The sequence below is a fragment of the Acomys russatus genome, chromosome 31 (assembly GCF_903995435.1).
Source record: "Acomys russatus chromosome 31, mAcoRus1.1, whole genome shotgun sequence".
Taxonomy (NCBI): Eukaryota; Metazoa; Chordata; class Mammalia; order Rodentia; family Muridae; genus Acomys; species Acomys russatus.
The window spans coordinates 20,229,064-20,249,076 of record NC_067167.1 but is presented as its reverse complement, the minus strand read 5'-3'; the positions used below and the strand labels follow the sequence as shown (position 1 = coordinate 20,249,076).

The 20,013-nt window shown below is 37.9% G+C and overlaps 1 protein-coding gene across 2 annotated transcripts in view; it reads right to left on the bottom strand.

The window, feature by feature from the left end:
• Positions 1–17,595, bottom strand: part of Dcn (decorin) — a 37,187-nt gene extending 19,592 nt beyond the window's left edge. The window contains exons 1-3 of one of the 2 annotated variants that reach the window (XM_051172632.1): positions 17,376–17,595; positions 13,534–13,779; positions 2,169–2,281 (exon numbers count right to left, since the gene is read on the bottom strand). In XM_051172632.1, coding sequence (XP_051028589.1) covers positions 2,169–2,281; positions 13,534–13,747 — 327 coding nt within the window. In that variant the 5' untranslated portion in view covers positions 13,748–13,779; positions 17,376–17,595. Of the gene's footprint in view, positions 1–2,168; positions 2,282–13,533; positions 13,780–14,512; positions 14,720–17,375 lie in introns of those variants that run through there. The other variant, XM_051172633.1, reaches the window with a different exon arrangement.
• Between the last annotated feature and the right edge of the window lie 2,418 nt (positions 17,596–20,013).

Genomic DNA, 20,013 nt, shown 5'->3' with positions numbered 1-20,013 from the left:
TTTTCTTAACAAGCACAATTTATATGCTGTTTATGTTGGAACATATTGACAAACTGACCTCACCATTTCACTCACACACACACACACACACACACACACACACACACACACACACCTTATCTGTTTGATACAGAAGTTTTTTAATTGTTGCATCCTAGAATCTTATCTTTAATTCTTTCAGCTTACACATTAGTTAGCATCATCAATATAGAACGTATAGTTTGAGAAAATATTTGATTTCTTATACAAATTTAGCATACTGCCTCATGAATATTTATTGCTACAGTCATCTTGGCTGTCAAATAATTCACTACTAAATCTTATCTTGACTAATTTAACTCTATAATGTTCTCAGACCAGCTTATTCTATTTTGCATTTCATTATTGCTTTTATATCTACAATTCCTATTCTAATTTGTAGCAGCACTGTATATTTGCATTGTATCATATATTGCCTGTTTAATTATGCATTTCCTCAATTACTTCAACAATGAGTATAATAAATAAATAAATGTGAATTAAATGCTCCAGGCCTCAGAATTATATTACTATGACATTCACCAATAAAAATAAAATGTCTGTGTACTATTATCACCACAGTTGGGGCCATATCACTAGAAGTTCCACTTTCTGGAAATTCTCTTTAAATTAGATTTTAGTATGAAGTGAAAATGTAGTTTCCTGACATGTCTCCCTACTAGAAAATTCTGTTGTCTCTTTTTAACAGAAGCCATTGTAGGCACTCTTCTTCATTGTGACCTCTTAAATAAGATATATCACCTCTCATTCAATGTAGACATAGATATCTCTTTGTGTCAAGGACATAGGACACTCAGATCTTTTCTCCCCATGACTGTCCTGTGGGGAGGGGGTGCGGGAGATTTTTTTTTGAGACAGGGTTTCCCTGTGTAGCCTTGGCTGGCCTTGCTTTGTGGACCAGGCTGGCCTTGGACTCACAGAGATCTGCTTGCCTCTGCCTCTCCTAGTGCTGGGATTACAGGAGTGAGCCACCATGCCTGTATCTTGATATGCTTCCTCAAGTATCATACCTAGTGCTTCCAGAGTGGTCCTGCAGTGGCATAATGACACTGAGATTTTCATAGTGTAATAGACTTTAGACACTGATGCCTGGCCTCCCTATAGTAAATGTTCACTAATGTTTTTAAAGGAATCATACTTCAAAGACTGATAAGTTTCACAGTGCTTCCACTGTTTTCTGTAGACAGACTTTTCAAAGGCTTGTCTCAGAAAGCTTGACACTATTTGGGTTGGTCATGCCACACTTGCCATTACAATGGCATTCTTTGCAGTTTTGGGTACTGCCTTATGGCTGAGGAAAGGCCTCAGCCTAGGCCTTTCCAACCCTCTAAGAAGATTCAGCAATATAGACAATTATGAGGAGTCAGGAGGGAGACCTTGGAGTGCTGTGCCCCAAGGTTCTCTCGCCTCTGTCTTTCGTCACATTTTAATTCTTCACAGTGCCTGTTTTCCAGCTGCTTTATGGACAGAGCCTTTATGAACTTTGCTCATAACACCCCTTTGAAAATACCTTCGATTTTCTGATGCACTGTTGATATTAATATTGAGTATTAAAGTAGAGTAGAGATAACTAAAAGCATACAATAGGTACATGCACATGCATACACACACATACAATCTAAAGTACACAGTAATAAGTAATGTATATATATAGAATTACATTACTAAACAACATTTGGATGATTTTCTTTATTCTGTTGGTACCAAGACAATACCAAAGGTCATTCACACCCCTTTAGCGAATAAATCACAAAAACCACAAAGGAAACAAAAGCATAAACTATCACTAGAATTAAGATGAATGCCTTATTTTTTTCTGCGATTGAAATGCCATTGACTGTGGCAAAACATATATTTACTCATGAAAACACTGATAAACATTAAAGTATAAATATTTTTAATAAATAGTGAAGGCATACAGATTATACATAGAAATATTGGTGATTTTTCTTTTTTAGTGGCTATTCAATATATTGCCTTCATTACTTGTCATCAACAGGAAGAGAATCTGATAAGCACACGTGTGCTATTTTATTACCACAGCTAGTTTTGATCTTATCATAGGTTTCTTTTGAAAAGACCATTCGAGTCTGATCTTATAACAAATAAAAAAAGAAAATAATTCTTACGTGCAGGTTCTTCAGGCCCTTAAAGTCATCATCTTTGATCTCAGTTATTTTGTTGTTTTGCAGGTCTAGCAATGTTGTATCAGGTGGAATGTGTCTGGGGACTTTGTCCAAACCTATAATAAGACAAACAAGAATTCGTAGTATAAAAAAGGACTTCCCAACTACAGAATCACAAAAGATGTTTTTTAAAAAATTTAAGACAATATTTCACTTTATAGGCCACCCTTTCACTTGCAATCCTCCTGCCTAAGTCTACTGAGTGATGGAATCACAACTGTTTCCAACATATAAAGTGTGTGTTTACAAGGAAAATGAGGTTACATTTTGTCTGTAAATGTTTTTTTCTCCAATGCTTACATCAGTTGTAGTTGAAAATGTTTGTTACATCTTTCCCAACCACGTCAAGGGTTTTTTTACTTAGTCATAACTGAAATGTTTCCAGTATAATTATTTTTTTCTGCCTAGAGGTTCAAATCTCTTTCTATATGTTGTGCCCTTACGAATGTTTTGTAAATATCTGATCAGAGTGAATTGTAAACCTATCCTACCCAAAAAAAAAAACCTTATTAATAGAATCCCCTAACGAAGTTTGCATCTCCTTTTACACATCTAACCCTGACATGGATTTACATTAAAACTTAAAGTTATTTGAACTTATAACCAAGTTCTTGTTTATTCATTGAAATTTTATCTAAGCTTTTGGGAAAGAAATTTTTTCATTTGAATTACAGTGCCATGACACTATCAGTTTTAATGGCCAATTTGTAACCATAGCTCTATGGTTAAGTAGAATAAAATGAGCTAAATTTGATGATACAAGTTCTGTGAAATTAATTTCATGAAGCTTTAGCTTTGGAATATTGTTTTTGGTGTGCTAATGTAGATGTGTAACCATAGTTCTTGATCTTTAAAAGTATGTTTCACTAGTCAATTTTGTTACAATTTGTAAAAAAAAATTTTGGAGAAGGCAGGAAGTAAAAGAAGAACTGGATATTTGAGTGTTTAAGAGTTTATATTGCTTCTGCAGTGATATGGGTTTGCTTTCTACCACCTACATCAAGAGCTCACAACTGTAAATCCAGCTGTAGAAAATCCAAGGTCCTCTTTGTTTCCATGAGCATTAATATACACACAATGCAGATTCATTTAAACAAGTGTGCACACATGCACACCCTTGGTTACACACACACACAAACACACACAAACACACACACACACACACACACACAAGACACTATAAATCTTATTTAAAAAAAAAAACTGAAACTTCTATTCTCACATAGTGTGTCAATATCTGTATCTTAAGATACCGTAAAAAAATTTCTATCTTTTCACTTTGGATAGAAACAAGTTCTCTGTCATTATAAAACCTGAAGTACTAAATAACTCTGATTCATTTGACAAGGCTTTGTTTCATTTTCTAGAGGCTGGATATGCAATTGGGGTAAGCAGACTTTACCCATGTAGGACTATAACTCGTGAAAAATATAATTCACTGGAGGTTTCCATTAAAACTAAAATCACAACACAATATAACCACTACAATGTTGTGAAGATAGCTCTCCAGCTCTGAGCCTTTAATGAGCATGTTCAGAAACCACATGGCAATCAAATTTCAAATGTCTTCATTTCTTCCATGAAAACTACACAAATTTAAATCTCTTATTTCTAGGAAGGCCTTTTCTTGTTATTGTTGTTGGTCTGCTCCACAGGCCACCACTGCAAAGACAGTGGAAGGAAGTATTGTTTGTATTAAGGACCAGTGTCTTAATGAAATTCAGCATTACATGCAGGTGGTAATCCACTGACCTGATAATCTCTACAAACGCTGATCTCATTAGAGACAGGGTTCCCATAGAAATGGAAGATTGAAGTGTTTTCAGCACTGGGACGTAAACTACAGAGCAAGCTACCTTGTGGGAGGGTGAGTTACGGTAATCTACAATCATACTCATTGCCATTTTCAAAAATGTCAATTTGATAATTGCATGCAATTAGAGGATGTAGACTTTTGCCAAATCTTTGATAATTAGTGTGATCCAACCACAAAAAGACGTGACTTCCTTTCCACTGGAATATAGTGTTTGGAATATAGTGCCATGTCTCATTAGTACTTGTTTTCTGTCAGAGATTTAACTTCCATTTATGCTTACTTTTGTATAATTGTGAGCTAAAATTCTAGAGGCTGTCTTGACATTTGGACAGTGCCAAGCTGATGAAATCTCACATGTGCAAGGAAAGGACACTGTCTCTGAATGGCTGACCCATTTGTTCAAGTCACCCTTGAGTTTTATGACAGAAACTGCTTGAGCTAAGTTATTTTCTTTCTGTCTGAAGACTTAAGCATAAAAACACCCGTTTGGACTTGTGGTTCTTGCAAATTAGCTCTTGGAAGTCCATTCTAATGATGAAAACTATAATGTTTATGTTTCTGCTCTGAATTGCTAACGGGCTCATAGCTATTTGACTTACCTTATAAATGGATGTTTGTCATTACTACTTTGAATTAGATAGATACCTTTAGAGATTATTTTTGATTAAATCCTATGTTATACTATTTCCTTTATAACAATACTATGATAACTTATCAAAATGTGTTGTAAAAGCTCTTGATTGAAGCTAAAACATAAAGCATGGTGATAATTTCCTTTACTGGGTGCATTTTAGAAAGGATTTAATGGCATGTTCAAAATTCCAGTTCAGAATAATGGGCATGGCTAAAAGGCAACACATGAGGCTTCCAACACGGTACTTAGTGTGTCTAGTTTATCTGTATCCCCAAGGAAAAGCTGTCCTCATGCCAGATCCCACCCCCCCCCAATCTTATACATTTAATATCTAGATGAAATGTCCTACTGTAAATTAGCATATTCAAAGATCTAGGAAAAGCATAGTGGGTAAATCATCCATAATATGAGTTTTAAAAATATCCTGAGGAAAAAAAGCCTTAAATATCAGTTAATCCCTTGTTTCCTGTATACTCTATGATGAAGGTTTCTAGGACAGTACCGTAAAATAAGAAAAACTGATAAGTTCACCTTACTACTTTTGAGGTAAGGTTTCACACACACACACACCAAAAACAATGAACAAATGCACAAAATTCTAAGACCATTTTGTGTATATATAAATATTACTTTTAAATATAACTCCTTTTAAAATTGATTTGGATAGCTGTTGGAAGATTATGTTATTTTGTTAAGCTTTGTTTTAACTCTATTAACTGACAGATTTGTCAACATTCAAAAAGGATTTATTCAGCTGGGCTTGGAGCCTGATACATTTAAATCTCAGAACTCGGAGGCAGAAACAGGGGACTCTGTAAGAGTTCAAGGCCAGCCTGGTCTACATATCAAGATCCAGGACAGCCAGTGCGACATAGTGAGTCCTTGTCTAAAAGGAAAAACAATTATTTGTCCCAAAAGTAAAAAGGGAAGAGGTAGCCTGTAACCTAATTGAGTCCTCTCTTTATTCCTTCTGAATATAGAAACAAGACCAGAGGAGTAAAATTTCCAAGATAAATCATTAGCTAAACTAGAGCAATAGCCAACATGGTTTGAGTCCTCACTCAAAAAGTATCTGGTATGGTATCCCTGCATGTGACCACCAGCGCACCTTGAGCACGGATGCTCATTCCTAGAGAGTCATCTCTGCTCATGCCATGGATGCTTTGTGAGAAGCCATTGCTTTTACTCTAGTACCCTACAAAGCTGACTCATCACTCTTCCTCTATAAATGTCTCTCTAATCACATGATGAAGCAGTAATGCCTTGAGCCCAATCTTCTTACAAACCACAGACTTAAGACACACATTCTTATATTTTAAGGGTCTTTGCTTGCTCACCTGCAAATTTAGGGTAAATGGAGAAGTGGTTTTTGTTGTTGTTGTTGTTGTTGTTGGTTGTTTTGTATTATTTTCCATTATGAGTGTTTTCTGGATACTTCATATACAAGTTTCTTTATGACATATCAATTTTAAAAAATCAAACAGCCTTGTGGTCCTACACTGAAGAGTTCATGAGCACGATTTTGAAAATGTTTCTGCCACGCTGTGTTTATAAAATCTCTCCATAGCCTATATTGTAATTTATTTATTCATTTTATTTTTAATTTGTTCACTTTACATCCCAATCATAGACCACTCCCTTGTTTCCTCCTGGTCCCACCCTCCATCCCTCATCCCCCTCCCCTAGTCCTCAGAAAGGCGGAGCCCTTCTCCCTATCATCTGACCACAGTCTACCAAGTCTCATGTGGGTTGCCTGCATCCTCTTCCTCTGTGGCCTGGCAAGGCCACCCTGCCAACAGGAAGTGATAAACTGATCAATGAGTGGGCACCAGAGCCCATGTCAGAGGTAGCTCCTACTTGCCATATTATGGGAGCCATAGAGAGACTGTGCTGTGTATCAGCTACATCTGAGCAGGAAGCCTATGTCCTCACCATGCATGGTCCTTGGTTGGTCATCAGTCTCTGCAGGAAGCTTACCACAGAGGTCCTCTGAAAGACTCCACCAAACAGAGCATCGAAGCAGCTGATGAGACTCAAAGCCAAATTTTAGGGTGGAGTACAGGGAGTCTGATGGAAGAGTCAGGGGATGGAAGGACCTAGAGGGGCCAGGAGCTCCACAAGGAAACCAATCCGGGCCAGTCATAGGGGAGAGGAGTAAGGGGAAAATGGGAGGGAGGGAAGAATGGGAGGATACAAGGGATGGGATAACCATTGAGATGTAACAAGAATAAATTAATTTAAAAAAAAAGAAAAAAAGAAAATAAATTGATATATTTAAGGCCATGCCAAAAAAAAAAAAAAAAAAATCCGGGCCAGGGGTTGGGGTGGGAGACTGGGGAATGGGAGTGGGCATGTGGGTTATGCCATATCCTATTTTTATTAGGGTTTTTTTTCCAATGTGTTATGATAAAACTTGTAGAAAATGTCATTTTAGTCCTTATTTTTCAGTTATCAAATGAATTCTCCCATAAGTGATGTCAGTCCCACTGTCTTCACCTGTGAATTGCTCCTTCTTCTTTGACTGTGACACTTTTTACGCCATCTTTAGACACATGTGTACCTGAAGATGACTGTTTGTTCTCTCTGTTTTACATGTCCCTGGGTTTAGGTTAATAACTTCCTTTCGTGATATGTATTTCTCTTGGAGAAGGATAAACTATAAACTGCTAGAGAAACAGACACACATTCATCGACAGAGACTGACCAAGACCAACGCACAAAATTAATTTTGAGTTTGATTAATAGCTCTATCCTCTCACTTGAAATGAATCAAGAGAATATAATAAATTTGAAACCAATAAAACAAAACCCCAACTCTTCAAGAAATGGCTTAGAAGAAACACAAAGGGAAATTCATGGAACTTCAGTTTGAGGACTCTAGGATCTTTTTTAAAAAATGTTCAGAGTTCAGTGGTAAAGCACAGAGCCCCAGTTCAGAGCTCAGTGGAAAAGCATGTACTTTAGCACATGCAAGACCCTGATTTTAGTCACTGGTGATAGTAAGTTCTCCCCAGAACTGGGCAATGTGTGACCTACATGAATTGTAACAAATGTTAATTAGGTGTTGGGTCAGCATTTCAGCATTTACAGAATCACTGGAAACACACACCTTGAATGACTGTTCATTTTAGATTTTAAGCAAGTTGTGACTATTTTCTGTAACTTTTATTATTGATTTCATTATATATTGTAAAACTATATTTGATATGTATTATATAAAATACCTAGACTTTACCTCAAAGTTATTTGAGAGAAGAGACATATATGTAATAATTAGTGTAATTCACTGAGACTAGTTGAAGCTCTTCGATTGGTTAAAATTTTTTCTTTTATTAAAAGAACTTTAAGAGTTATTGATTTTATTTGTATGTTTGTGGATTTTTCCCCTGCACATACGTTTTTGTACCATATGCTTGTCCAGTGCTGGTGGAGGTCCAAAGCGAACACTGGATCTCTCTTGGAACAGCTGTTATAGATGATAGTGAGCTACCATGTAAGTGCTGGGGACTGAACATCAGTCATCTGAACCTCCGTGCTGTTATCTTATTTCATAGAATTTGCATACTTAAAGGTATTTACTATTTCAATGCCAGTTTTTCTGTTTTTGTAGTTATGGCTAAAAAGCAAATTTGGATGATTTCTTTCACATGACTTTGGTGAGAATTCAATAAACTGTACTACACATTAATTATCTATCATAGTGTAGAGCTGGTTTCAATTCACTATGATTAGTTTCAATAAGAAATAATTTAGGCTAATTCTTTACTGATGAATAGAATGTGAGTCTCTCTGCTTTTCTCTTGTGTATAGTACAATTATTAATAAATATTATCCTGGGGCCTATAATCTATTTTGCAGATATGTCAAACACAGATTTTTCATGCAAACCTCTTACTTAGCATTGAGTTGGTTACTATTGTCAGTGATGTCTAGTGTTATGTTCATCATTGTTCCATGAAGTTCAGGATCTTCACAGAGTTTATTACAAAGGTCCATGTGTGGTTAAGGAGCTTTTGTTCAGTTAGCAGATGCTTTCCAACAAATTATTACACCCAAACCAGTCCCTAATCAACTCTATCCTATTTAATGATGACAAATACCCCAGTTTATTTGTAAATCAGTAAAATATCAGATACGTTAAAAATAATTGTTAGCGTCAGAGTGACTTGGATTAAAAGTAACCCAGCTATGAATTAGAGATGGCTGAACACCAAGTTCAAACACATGATCCTCTCTGTTCTCATTTGAAAACACTGAGATGTTCTCAGCCATCGATCATGTTGATGGCTAAACACTGCCAATAAGAAATAAAGCTAATCCTCAGTGTTTATAAAACAGGTGATAGGTTATGTCTGTCTCTCTGTCTCGGCCTCTCTCTGCCCTTCTTGCTCTCTGTGTCTGTTGTTTCTTTCTGTCTCTCTCTTCTCTTCTTCTTTTCTTCTTCTTCTTCCTCCTCTTCCTCCTCCTCCTCCTCCTCTTCTTCTTCTTCTTCTTCTTCTTCTTCTTCTTCTTCTTCTTCTTCTTCTTCTTCTTCTTCTTCTTCTTCTTCTCTCTCTCTCTCTTTCTCTCTGTCTCTGTCTCTCTGTCTGTCTGTCTCTCTCTCTCTCTCTGTCTGTTTGTCTGTCTCTCTCTCTCTCTCCATAGCCCAACAGGTTTGAACTTGCAACCCTCCTTCATCAGTCTTCTAAGTAGCTAGGAAAATAGGATTTTGCCACCACACCTGGATTTGTCCAGCTTCATGAGCCATGTACATACGAATGCTCAAATTCAAGTAAGATAAAACACAGGTCATAAACTGCCTTGAGATTTAGATGCTTATCTATGAGATAATATCCTGAATTTAAAAATTGGTTGGTATTGTAAGAACGTTAATGCATATTTTTTTAGTTTTTATCTAGCAACATAAAGCATATCCATTCATTAAATGAGAAAGCAAACTTTTGAAAGTATCAAATTACATATAGGAGAGAGCCAAGTAATCTGAGTTCAAGTTCTTTCTAGGTTTAGGTGACTTTAACAGGATTGAAATACTTTTCAAACATCATTCCTTCTGAGGTTAATTTTAAAAACTACACATAAAGCAATGATTGTGTTTATGTGACTTTTCAAGACTCGTGTATATTTTATCAGTGAGATGAAAGTGCCAAATCATGTTCTTTGGTGACTCCTGACCCCAACATAAATGATCTTCCTCCAAGACACCAAGCACACTAACCAGAGCATCTGATCAAGACCAACAATAGACAACTTCCAAAGGTTGGAGAAGAATGAGCCACATTCACTTCCACATTTCCTATTCACTGACCTTTGTGTTTCCTGGGTGTGGTGGTGCTACAGTGAACACATAAGGGATGAAGGTCCCTCTCTGACATACAGCCAGGAGAAGAACAGATGGAAATATTGTGTTGATTTTAATGTTTTGAGAACCCTCCATACTGTTTTCCATAAACATTATGGACATTAAAAGAACTTTAAGAGTTATTGATTTTATTTGTATGTTTGTGGATTTTTCCCCTGCATGTACGTTTTTGTACCATATGCTTGTCCAGTGCTAGTGGAGGTCCAAAGTGAACACTGGATCTCTCTTGGAACAGCTGTTACAGATGATAGGGCTATACTCCTTCTAACTCTTTCCCATAGAGTTCAAGACCTCCCTTTTTTGACACCCTCCTAAGCATCGGCTGCCTTTCGTATTCTTGATAAAGTCATTCTTACTTCTGTCTGGTGATAGAGCTTACATTCACATTTCCTCGTAACAAGTGATCTTTAGCATTTTTAAAATGTATTAATGGATCACTACTGAGAAAAGTGTATTTAGATCTACTGCTCATTTTTAAAATGTAACTGTAACTATCAATGAATGCCCCTCAAACATGGCAACTTTTAAACATTTTCATTTAGTTTATGGCCTGAAACAAGAAATCTGGCAAGGGATAAGAAAGTCTGCTCTCAATTCAGGTCTCTTATGCATTTGTAACCAAATATTAACAGGACCAAAGGTCATGGAAGTCTAGTCTGGGCTGGATGCCCCAACACTCAGTCTTATGAATAGCTGTCTCTGCGGCTGTGGCCTCTGAGTTGGAGCTGTCTAGAGTGCCCGAGATTTCCTTCCCAGCACAGCCTCAGGCCTGATATGTATATTCTTGGTTTTAGTTTATTTTTTGCTAGTAGATTTTTAGAATTCCTTGTCTGTTCTGAAAAAAAAAAAGCTTCATAGTTGTATAGCTGAAAATATGCTCTCCCATCCTATAGGCTGTCTCTCACACCTATTGTTTCATTTTCTAGATGACAGTTTTGTAATTTGATCCAATACTTTTTCCAGTGTATGCTAACTAGTGAATAGTTAGAGAAATTGTGGTGTACATCCACAAGAGACAACTACTCATGAAAAATTGTGAGATCCTGTTTTCTACAACATGAATGAAATTGGAGAGAGTGGTGTTAGGTGAAGCACATAAGAAATAGAAAGATAGATCTTGTATGGTCTCACTCCTGTGTGGAATAGATGCAAGCTGCTCTCACAGAACTTGGGGCAGACCGGTGATGACTAGAGGACAGGCGGTTAGTGAGGAAACACCGAGGATTCACAGTACCTCACTTCAGGCATAGAATAATGTATTGTGTACGTTGGACAGTTAGGCAACTCCAGATAAGTACAGGGTAGTTTTTATTTCAGACTCCTAGAGGAAAGGATCTGGAAAGATTATTTTTATGGGGAAGTATTTAATGTTTGAGAAGATGGGTAGGTGTGATGGATTTAAGCATAACTGAGTGTGTATGGGTATCAAAATATTACATGGTATGTATATATAATGTATCTAGTTTTTATAAAAAAATCACGTATTTGTGAAGAATAAACAGAAAAGTAAAGAGTTGTACTTTCTGCTTACTGTTTTTTAAAAAAAAAACTGTACTTCTTAATTTGTTAAAGATTACATTTGCTGCTTGATGTTTTAAATTAGAAAGTTCTTTATCTGACCCAGATAGAAGAGAAGCTATGGGTCTCACAAATAAAATTCACAGAAGAATTTGGCCACTATCTGTGCAACTTCATGTTTACTGTCTCAGTTGTCTGTGCTCTAGATAACTGCACCGTGGTGCTACTGTGAAATGTGATAGCTAGGGCCAACACTTCATGCCTACTCCAAACGCTTTTCAGTTTTCTTGTAAACAATAGACAAAGCCCTAGTTTTTCTACTTTCATTTGTTCTCTTTGAAAGGACTATTTAAGAATCAATATTGTAGATTTTTTTTTTAAAAAGGGGGGGAGAATGTTGTTTAACATCAACACATATAGAGCCTTGGCTTAGGTTGTGGCCCCTTTGACAACTTCTAACCCCCAAAATAGTTACATTATGATTCATAACAGTTGCAAGATTACAGTCATGAGGTAGCAAAGAAAATAATTTTATGGTTGGGGGGGTCACCACAACATGGGGAACTGTATTAAAGGGTCGCAGCATTAGGAGGGTTGAGAGCCACTGACTTAGAGGAAAACACAGAGTCAAGCCTTTAAATAGAAAAATGTCTGCATATATTAGATAGTATAAAAGCAATATTGACAAAAGTTTGAGCATTACATGTCTTTTGTCACGTTAAAAACTCTGACAAGGATACTCCTAAGGAAACTTACAATAATTCATATTCTCACATCTAGAATGTCACTGATTCATCACAATAAGTAACATACTTACAAGATAAATGAATGAATCAGGGAAAGTGCCTATAGCCTCCTGGATGCATTCATATACACTCTCACTGGAGTTTTCAAGTGAGGTACAGTTTATATCAGCACTGAAGATGACAGTGTATTTTAGCCTTGATGTTGAACAGTTCTATGCTTGTCTGAGCACCTTTGTGTGGGTGTATTCACCTGGCTAATAATTTCTCTACAAAATATAGGTAGCAAATTGCTCTGACTAAATACAGGCCTTCTCAGAGAAACACATTCTTCTGTTGTGGTATTTTCTTCCATAAGAAAGGCACACAAGCAAAATACTAGTCCTATGACCATGTTTTCCTTTACTCTAAGAAAACATAGAAGCAAAGAGAAAGAAAGAAAAAGCATCTGTCATGTGGGCCAAGTTCATTAACCTTCAACTCAACCGTGGAGCCTTCAAACTTTCTAAAGATTTATCTTCTAAGCATGTGGTCCTGGGAATTCCAGACCAATTTTTACTATTAAAATGGTAAGTCAGCTGTCTTTAGTGTATTAGGCTAGAGTTTCATGCTCTGAGATTATACTGAATATTTACATTGCCTTTTAGTTACAAATATGTCTTTTGAAACTTTCTAAAGACCATAATCAGCTGGCCTAAAAGCTGCCAAAAGTAAGAGGGAAATCATGAGTGGAGGATGGTGTATCTGGAAGATAGTTTTCTGTTGCACAATCCAACTCCCTTTGCTTCTGATAACTGCATATTTTGCAAGTTAGTAATGTTTAATCTCTGTTGCCTGGACCCTGTAAAGAGTAAAGGGACGCTCCAGGTTTTCTTAGTATCTAATGTCTTAGGAAAACAAATGGAGAATTTAAAAAGAAAAAGAAAAAACACCCCTCTGGAAACACAACATATGACGATGCATTGTTAGCCAGTTTGCTTTACAAAAGGAGGTCTATTAGAGTCAGAACGATTTTTATTTTTAAGCAGTTCATTGCAAACTGCAGAGTTAATTGAACTGACTTTAAAAAGGGTTGGGGAAAGGTAGTACGGAGCAAAAGCATCAAGTAAGTGTCCTAGCCTCAAAGTTAATTCCCTTTCTCCTCATTAGGCGGCGCTGTCTCTCACCTCTGGAACTGCAGAGAAACAACCTGAAAGCTCTATGAAGAAGAGACACAAGCTTGGCCCAGACTCACTTACCTAAATCAGAACATTGCACCACTCGAAGGTGACACTGGCAGCGAAAGGGGCACATAGGGACCATGGGCTCCATATGATCAGGAGGAAGAACTTGTTTGTAGGGTTCTATCCCGGACGCCTCATCTTCTAGCATAAAGTCGAATAAGCCTCTCTGTTCAAATGGTCCAGCCCAAGAGACTTGTGCCAGGAGGAGGAGGATGAGAGTTGCCTTCATAGCTATCTCACGTATTTTCACAACCTGGGAACCTGGAAAACAGAGTGAAAGGTTTAGGAGCAAGGCCACCAGTTAATTTATGTGTTATTCGTTACACAAAAAAACATTTGCTATGAAGAAGTCAGGCATTCAAAAAAAAAAGTCTTTGAAAGGTGGTAAAGGTGACTTACAGAAACAAACAAACCATTTGCTTACCACTAGCAATCCAAACTAATCCAATCTAAACAGTTCGTTTCATCTTGTGGTCCGGATTAAGATGATGTGCCATATCACTGGCCAGGTGTATTTGAAGAAGAGATCGTGTTGTTTATTTTCCATGCTCAATGCCATACAACAGGGAAACTCAATTCTGCCTATACACTAAGACGTCTCCAACTATGACCAGAGACACGCCTCTGGGAGCCATGTTTATCTCCAGATCCCCCTCTTTGGTCTAGGCGTCCTCACCCACCACCCCTTAAGTTGTTGCAAGTGACTCCAACCCATTTCTGCTCCGAACGTTTCTATTACCCCGGATCCTCTTCCACGCTGCTGCCCAAGTCACTGTCTAGAGTTTAAGGTTCACCTTGTGTAATTCTGCCGCCACCATTTGTTGGCATCTCACCATCTGTCAATGGTAGCCATGTTCCCTGAGCTGTCTGTGAAACCAGTACATTGTTTGGTACCAATTGACCCTTAAAGCTACATTTCTCTGCATTTCCTCTCCCCGGCAGGGCTATACCTCAACCTTGACACGCAGACACCCTTGCTATTTTGATTACCTACCTTCTGAGAAAGTTTAAAGATTACGTGAGATTCTTGGTTTCCCTCCTGTATTTCCTGACTCATGCGAGCTGGGTGCTGCTCTTCGCCTCCTCTATGATCCCAAGCTTGCTGCTATGACCCCTTTTAACAAACTTATCACATATTTTAATGTGTTGTGTGTGTGTTCACTCTGTCCCAGCATTAGCGGATGTTCTCCCTCAGGGCGTGCCTTATTATTCTCGTTCTGTACCCATGCCTTGCACAATATTTTGAACACGAATGACTCAGCTGACCGTCAGCTTATTAACAATACAATTCATTCCGTTTGCTCCAAGAAAGAAACAACAACAACAACAAAAAAGTTTAACACTTTAAAGCACACATTGTATGTTTACACAAAATTTCTAGTTATTTGGATGTGAATTAAATAACTCCAATACAGAACTGTTTAATTCTAAATAGAGATCAAGCAATCTGTTTTTGAGCTGACATGGCTTAAGATTCCTCTGCAGCTTTGTAAGCAGTCCTCAAACCTATTGCAGGTGGAACCTTTAAACTCATGATCTCAATTTAAAATTATACATTTACAAGAGAGTTGCACCCCTGAAAATACAATAAAAAACTGTTTGGAGTCACATTTTCCAATAGTAGTTACCATTAAAAAAAAAAAAAAAAAAAAAAAAGACAATATCTTTGAACAGATAACAATGTATCTCCTTAAAGTTGTTGCCAGATCCACTGGGAAAGAAACAAACGTCTTGCAATTTGAAAAAGAAATCCTTTTTCATTTTAATTTATAATTAATACTGGAGTATGTGTAAAGCAGCACACACTGTACAGGGTTGTAATATTTCAGTTAAAAAGATCATAAGGATTGTGACTCACGCAACTGCCCCACGCTCAGTAATGAGTGTCCTCTAGCAACCCACTGCCTGTGTCTGTCTTACAGGGGGTTACTGTTGGAGCAAGAACTTTATTTGGATTGTTGTAAAGGAGAAGCCTTCTATCTGTTTCACATTAAAATACAATGTTTATGGTTTACCACAAGTTTGCTGGCTTGGCATAGTTAAAGCCTTGTAATTTTAGGAGGAAAAAAAATGAAACAAAGTCATCTCAGATTTAGTAAAGAGTAAGGAGAGTCACTGCAGATGTCTCCTTATAATCCAGTGTCCCCAGGAGACATGCCTGGCTGCTTCCCTAGCTGCCCTGAAAAGGCAACAGTGAGGACTGGCTCAGAGGAACAGTGTCGTTATTTATACTTGCTTACCCATGTTAAAGCACTGCAAATTCTCCACATAATCTCCCTATAGATTAAAGCTGGATACAGTCTGACTGCATACCATTGCAGTTACTTGCTCCTCCATCCCCCCACCCCCGTCTCTCTGTCTTTGTCTCTGTTTCTGTCTCTCTGTCTCTGTCTCTGTCTCTGTCTCTCTCTGTCTCTTTCTCTCTGTGTGTGTGTGTACTTTATTATCATAGAAAAGTATGCTGATAAATTTTGCTCCAATTACTTCTAAAATGTTGTACAATGCTCAAAGATGCAGCATGTTAGAGCAATTACTATTTGCCAGTGGTCCTCAAATTTTTTCAACTTTTTTTTTCTTTTTGTGATAAATAGCAACTAAAACAGCAAAGAGAGGTTGCCTATTGATGAAGAAGAGAGGCTGTAATGGAGGCAACACCCTTTTCATATCTCATGGAAACTGCTCCTCTCAAATATTTGTAAAGTCAGTCTCCCATTAATAGTGGTTGTTGCAGTTTAGAAATGTCTCCCCATTAGTAATACTTCTGGTTCTCTAAACAACCTTACTTTATTTAATTAGCCACATTATCCAGATTAACATTTGTTTATGCCTTCGGTAGGTGTTTCAAAGTCAAAACTTAACACTTTTGTACATAGAGAATCTGTAAATACAGAACAAAATTTCACTCCCCCCTATTAGGTGACTTCAAAACTTCAGCAACAATAGAAACAATTAAAATACAAGCAATAAAAGTCTCATTCATCCATAAGCAGAAACTATAAAACCCATAGGGTTTTTTGTTGTTGTTGTTTGGTTTGGTTTTTGTGGGAGGGGGTCTGCTAAAATAAACAAGGGGAAGAAAAAGCCATAGGCACAGAGATCACTGGAGCACAGTTAACCAGTGGTTATCTGGTTACTCTCCCTAAAGTTAAAATGAGAATCGACCCCTACCCTCACCTCATAGTGGATGCACCACCTCGTAATGAAGTCTCATTTAGTTTCACTTACATTGAAAATGTTGACACAAACATTTTTTATATCCAAGAAAGTATGCAGATGTACTATCTCAGATCTTTAGCATAATAAATATTTTCAGTGTCCCTTCCACCATCCCCAGTAATAACTCCTATTCATTTCTGCTGTTGCAGAAATGAACATTACATCTCTATAGCTAGAGACTTGACTTGCTGAGGTTTTAAAGAGTTGCAAGAATTTTCCAAGAATCCAGAAGGAGAAGAAACCCTTAAATTCCGAATCTAGGCACAAGCAGTATGCTATTTAGAATGCTTTTCTGTTAACAGTTCATAAAGAGCAAAACATTCCATCATTACAAAGCGCAAAAACATCAATATAGACAGTCAGGGTGTTAGGTTACAGTTTTTAATAAGCATCTTTGTAAGAACAGAAGAGAAAACAGTAAAACAATGCATTCAACCAGTTTTTTTTTAACCGAGTACTTAACCTCTGTTTTCTTTCAAAGGACTCGTTTCTAAATGTTGCATAAAGATTATTTTAAAAGTCTAGCACAATTTCTTTCTCCTTTCTTTCTTTCTCTCACCAGCTATTTCCTTCTGCCCTCCACTTGACGGAAGTTTTTATTAGCCTGTATCAGAGTTCAGGACAATTATTGAAAGCCATACCTTTTAATCCGGGTATTTGCCACAGGAGCCCTCAAAGCTGAGATGTAATTACCCTAAGTATTCAGCCCAAGCAAAAGAGTTTGCAGGTGTGGAAAGGAGGAGGGGGTAGTGCTGCTCTGTGACTGTCACTAGGTTGAGAAGCTCCTGCTTCTACTCCATAGCACAGTTAAAAACTAAGGTTTCCCTCAGTGAGCACATGCCGCTGACACCCACATTAGATCATATGGTAATGATACGTCTCTTGTATTGTAGCCAGAAACTTTATCGGCCTCCTTCCCCCCCCCCCACCCACCTCCGCCCTCCCCCTCCACACACCCCTCCGTTCACTTTATCCCTTTTGCATCCGCCTAACATTCCAAACTGCTTTGGTAGTCTGGCCGGAGCAACTTGATTTGAAATTTGTCTTACTTTTTTTCTCCCTAAAACATTGTAACTGAAGAGTTTGTCTCCCCACACCCCACCCCACCCCCAGCTCCGTTCCACTCCCCACCCTACCCAGACTTGTTTGTAAGTCGTATTTATTAACCTTCTGAAGTGACAACTTGTCTTGCTTTGGAGATGTGTGGGGCTGGAAAATGGAGTGAAATGAATCTTATAGCTGTTTTAAATGCAGTCCGCGGAGATGACTGAGTAGCCTTGTGTGGACCCTCGAGGGCTCTGAAGTTCAAGTGCTGTGCAGCTCTCTGCGCATTTGGAGTGCATTTCTAGGCTGTTTTGGGATAAAGCCAGAATTTAATCTGGAAAATATGCCGTTTATTACATTCATTACTCACAGTTCGAAAAATCTTTCTTGTTCTCTCCCCTTTGCTGTTGTTAAATAAAACGCGTAGAAACTAGAGCCTGATTAGAATACAATTTAATTTGTAGGTAAACAAACAAACAAACAAAAACAAAAACAAAAAAACAAGAACCCTGATTTTTATGGATGGAATTCTTATGTAATCAAGATTTTCTGTGGCTGTTTCCAAATTTCAACAAATAGAAAAAAGGAAGAGAAGAGAAAGTGCAAATAGAGGAAGAGATGTTTTATTTAGGCACTGGAAAAGTCCTAGAGGTTTTACAATTCCATCTCTGCACACTGCAGCCTGTTCTGCCTACTTTCCCGGGTTCTGACTTGCGTTTTTTTATTCTGTGGCGGGGCGGGAAGGGGGTGTTGCAGGGGGGGGGGGGGCAAGCTCTTCCCAGGTGGGAACTTGAAATCAACATCTGTGAAAACTGAGAAGATCCCTCTCTGCACCTCCCCTCCCTCCAGCCATCTAAGTATGTGCCTTTACAGTAAATACTCTTTAGCTTCATGAAGCTTGAAGGAATTAAATTCGTGAGAGGAAACCTGAAGGCTGGGAGGATGTAGCTACACTTATTTTGACTTCTTTCCCAAGTCTAACCGCCTGTCTTTAAACTCCTCATCCCTCTGCACTGAGGAAAACCGTACTGGGTTATTCTGCTGGATAAGAAAGAGGCAAGAACAGTTGTTAAAACATTGGTGTAAAGATCATGACCTTTGACCTGGAACTAATTTATTTTCTCCTCTGAATGTTCCTTGTATTAACATTGTTCTGGCATGTAATGACTCCTTGTTCACATTACAGTTATTTATGTACCTGTCTTATTCCAAAGAACATATAGAGTCCCTCTAACTTAGTTACAATGTATAGGAAATAATCTCAGAAATACCCTGTGAATTACCAGAGACACTCAAATATTGACGATGGACTACACTATACCTCTGATTTATTCCTTAGCAATAATGAACTCCACGACAATGAATCAGGACAGTTACCTACTATAGAGCAAGGCAGAAGAGGAAAGAAAAGAAAAGAAAAGCAATAGGAAAGAGCACTAGAATGAAGATGACAAGAAGAAAGAGGTGTATGAATCATTTGATTTTTACTAGTGGAGCCATTAAGTTTAAGGTTCACATCCGGGTTCTTCCCTGTGATGACAGGTTTACGAATTAAAGCAACTCCCCTACTTCCCTGAACCTCAGCATCTGCACCTGTGGAATGCATAGAAAACATTACTCAAGTCTCAGCCTTGGATAGAACATGAAAGAAGACAATATGTAGAAAAATTTTGTTTAAATTTACTTTCTATGTAAGCTCTCTGTAAACATTTCCTTCCTTTATTTTCTGGTTTGTTACGTATTTTACTCATGAGCCAGGCAAGGGCAATAGTATTTATGGTATCCATTTTATGTATGTGACCATTTGGGGCCAATAACCTGCCCGCATCATGCACCTAGTGAAAGGCAAAACAAAAAGTAACTCCCAGCGTGTCTCATTCTGGATCCAGGTTACAGAGCTGTGCTACATCCTAAGGGGCATAAGTATCAACACAGAGAGAGTTACTACCGAATCTCCAAGATAGCATGCCTTCTCACTTAGTTCACTGCTGGGGTCAGAGAGAGAGCCCTTGTCTAGCCATTTCAATTCACCCTCTGGAACCCAGGTAAAGGTGGAAGTAAAGAAGCAATGCATCAAGCACACACACAAACACAAACACACACAGAGACACACACCCAAACACCCAAACACACACACCCAAACACCCAAACACACACATCCAAACACCCAAACACACACACACACAAACACACACAGATACACATACAAACACACACACACAAACACACACACAT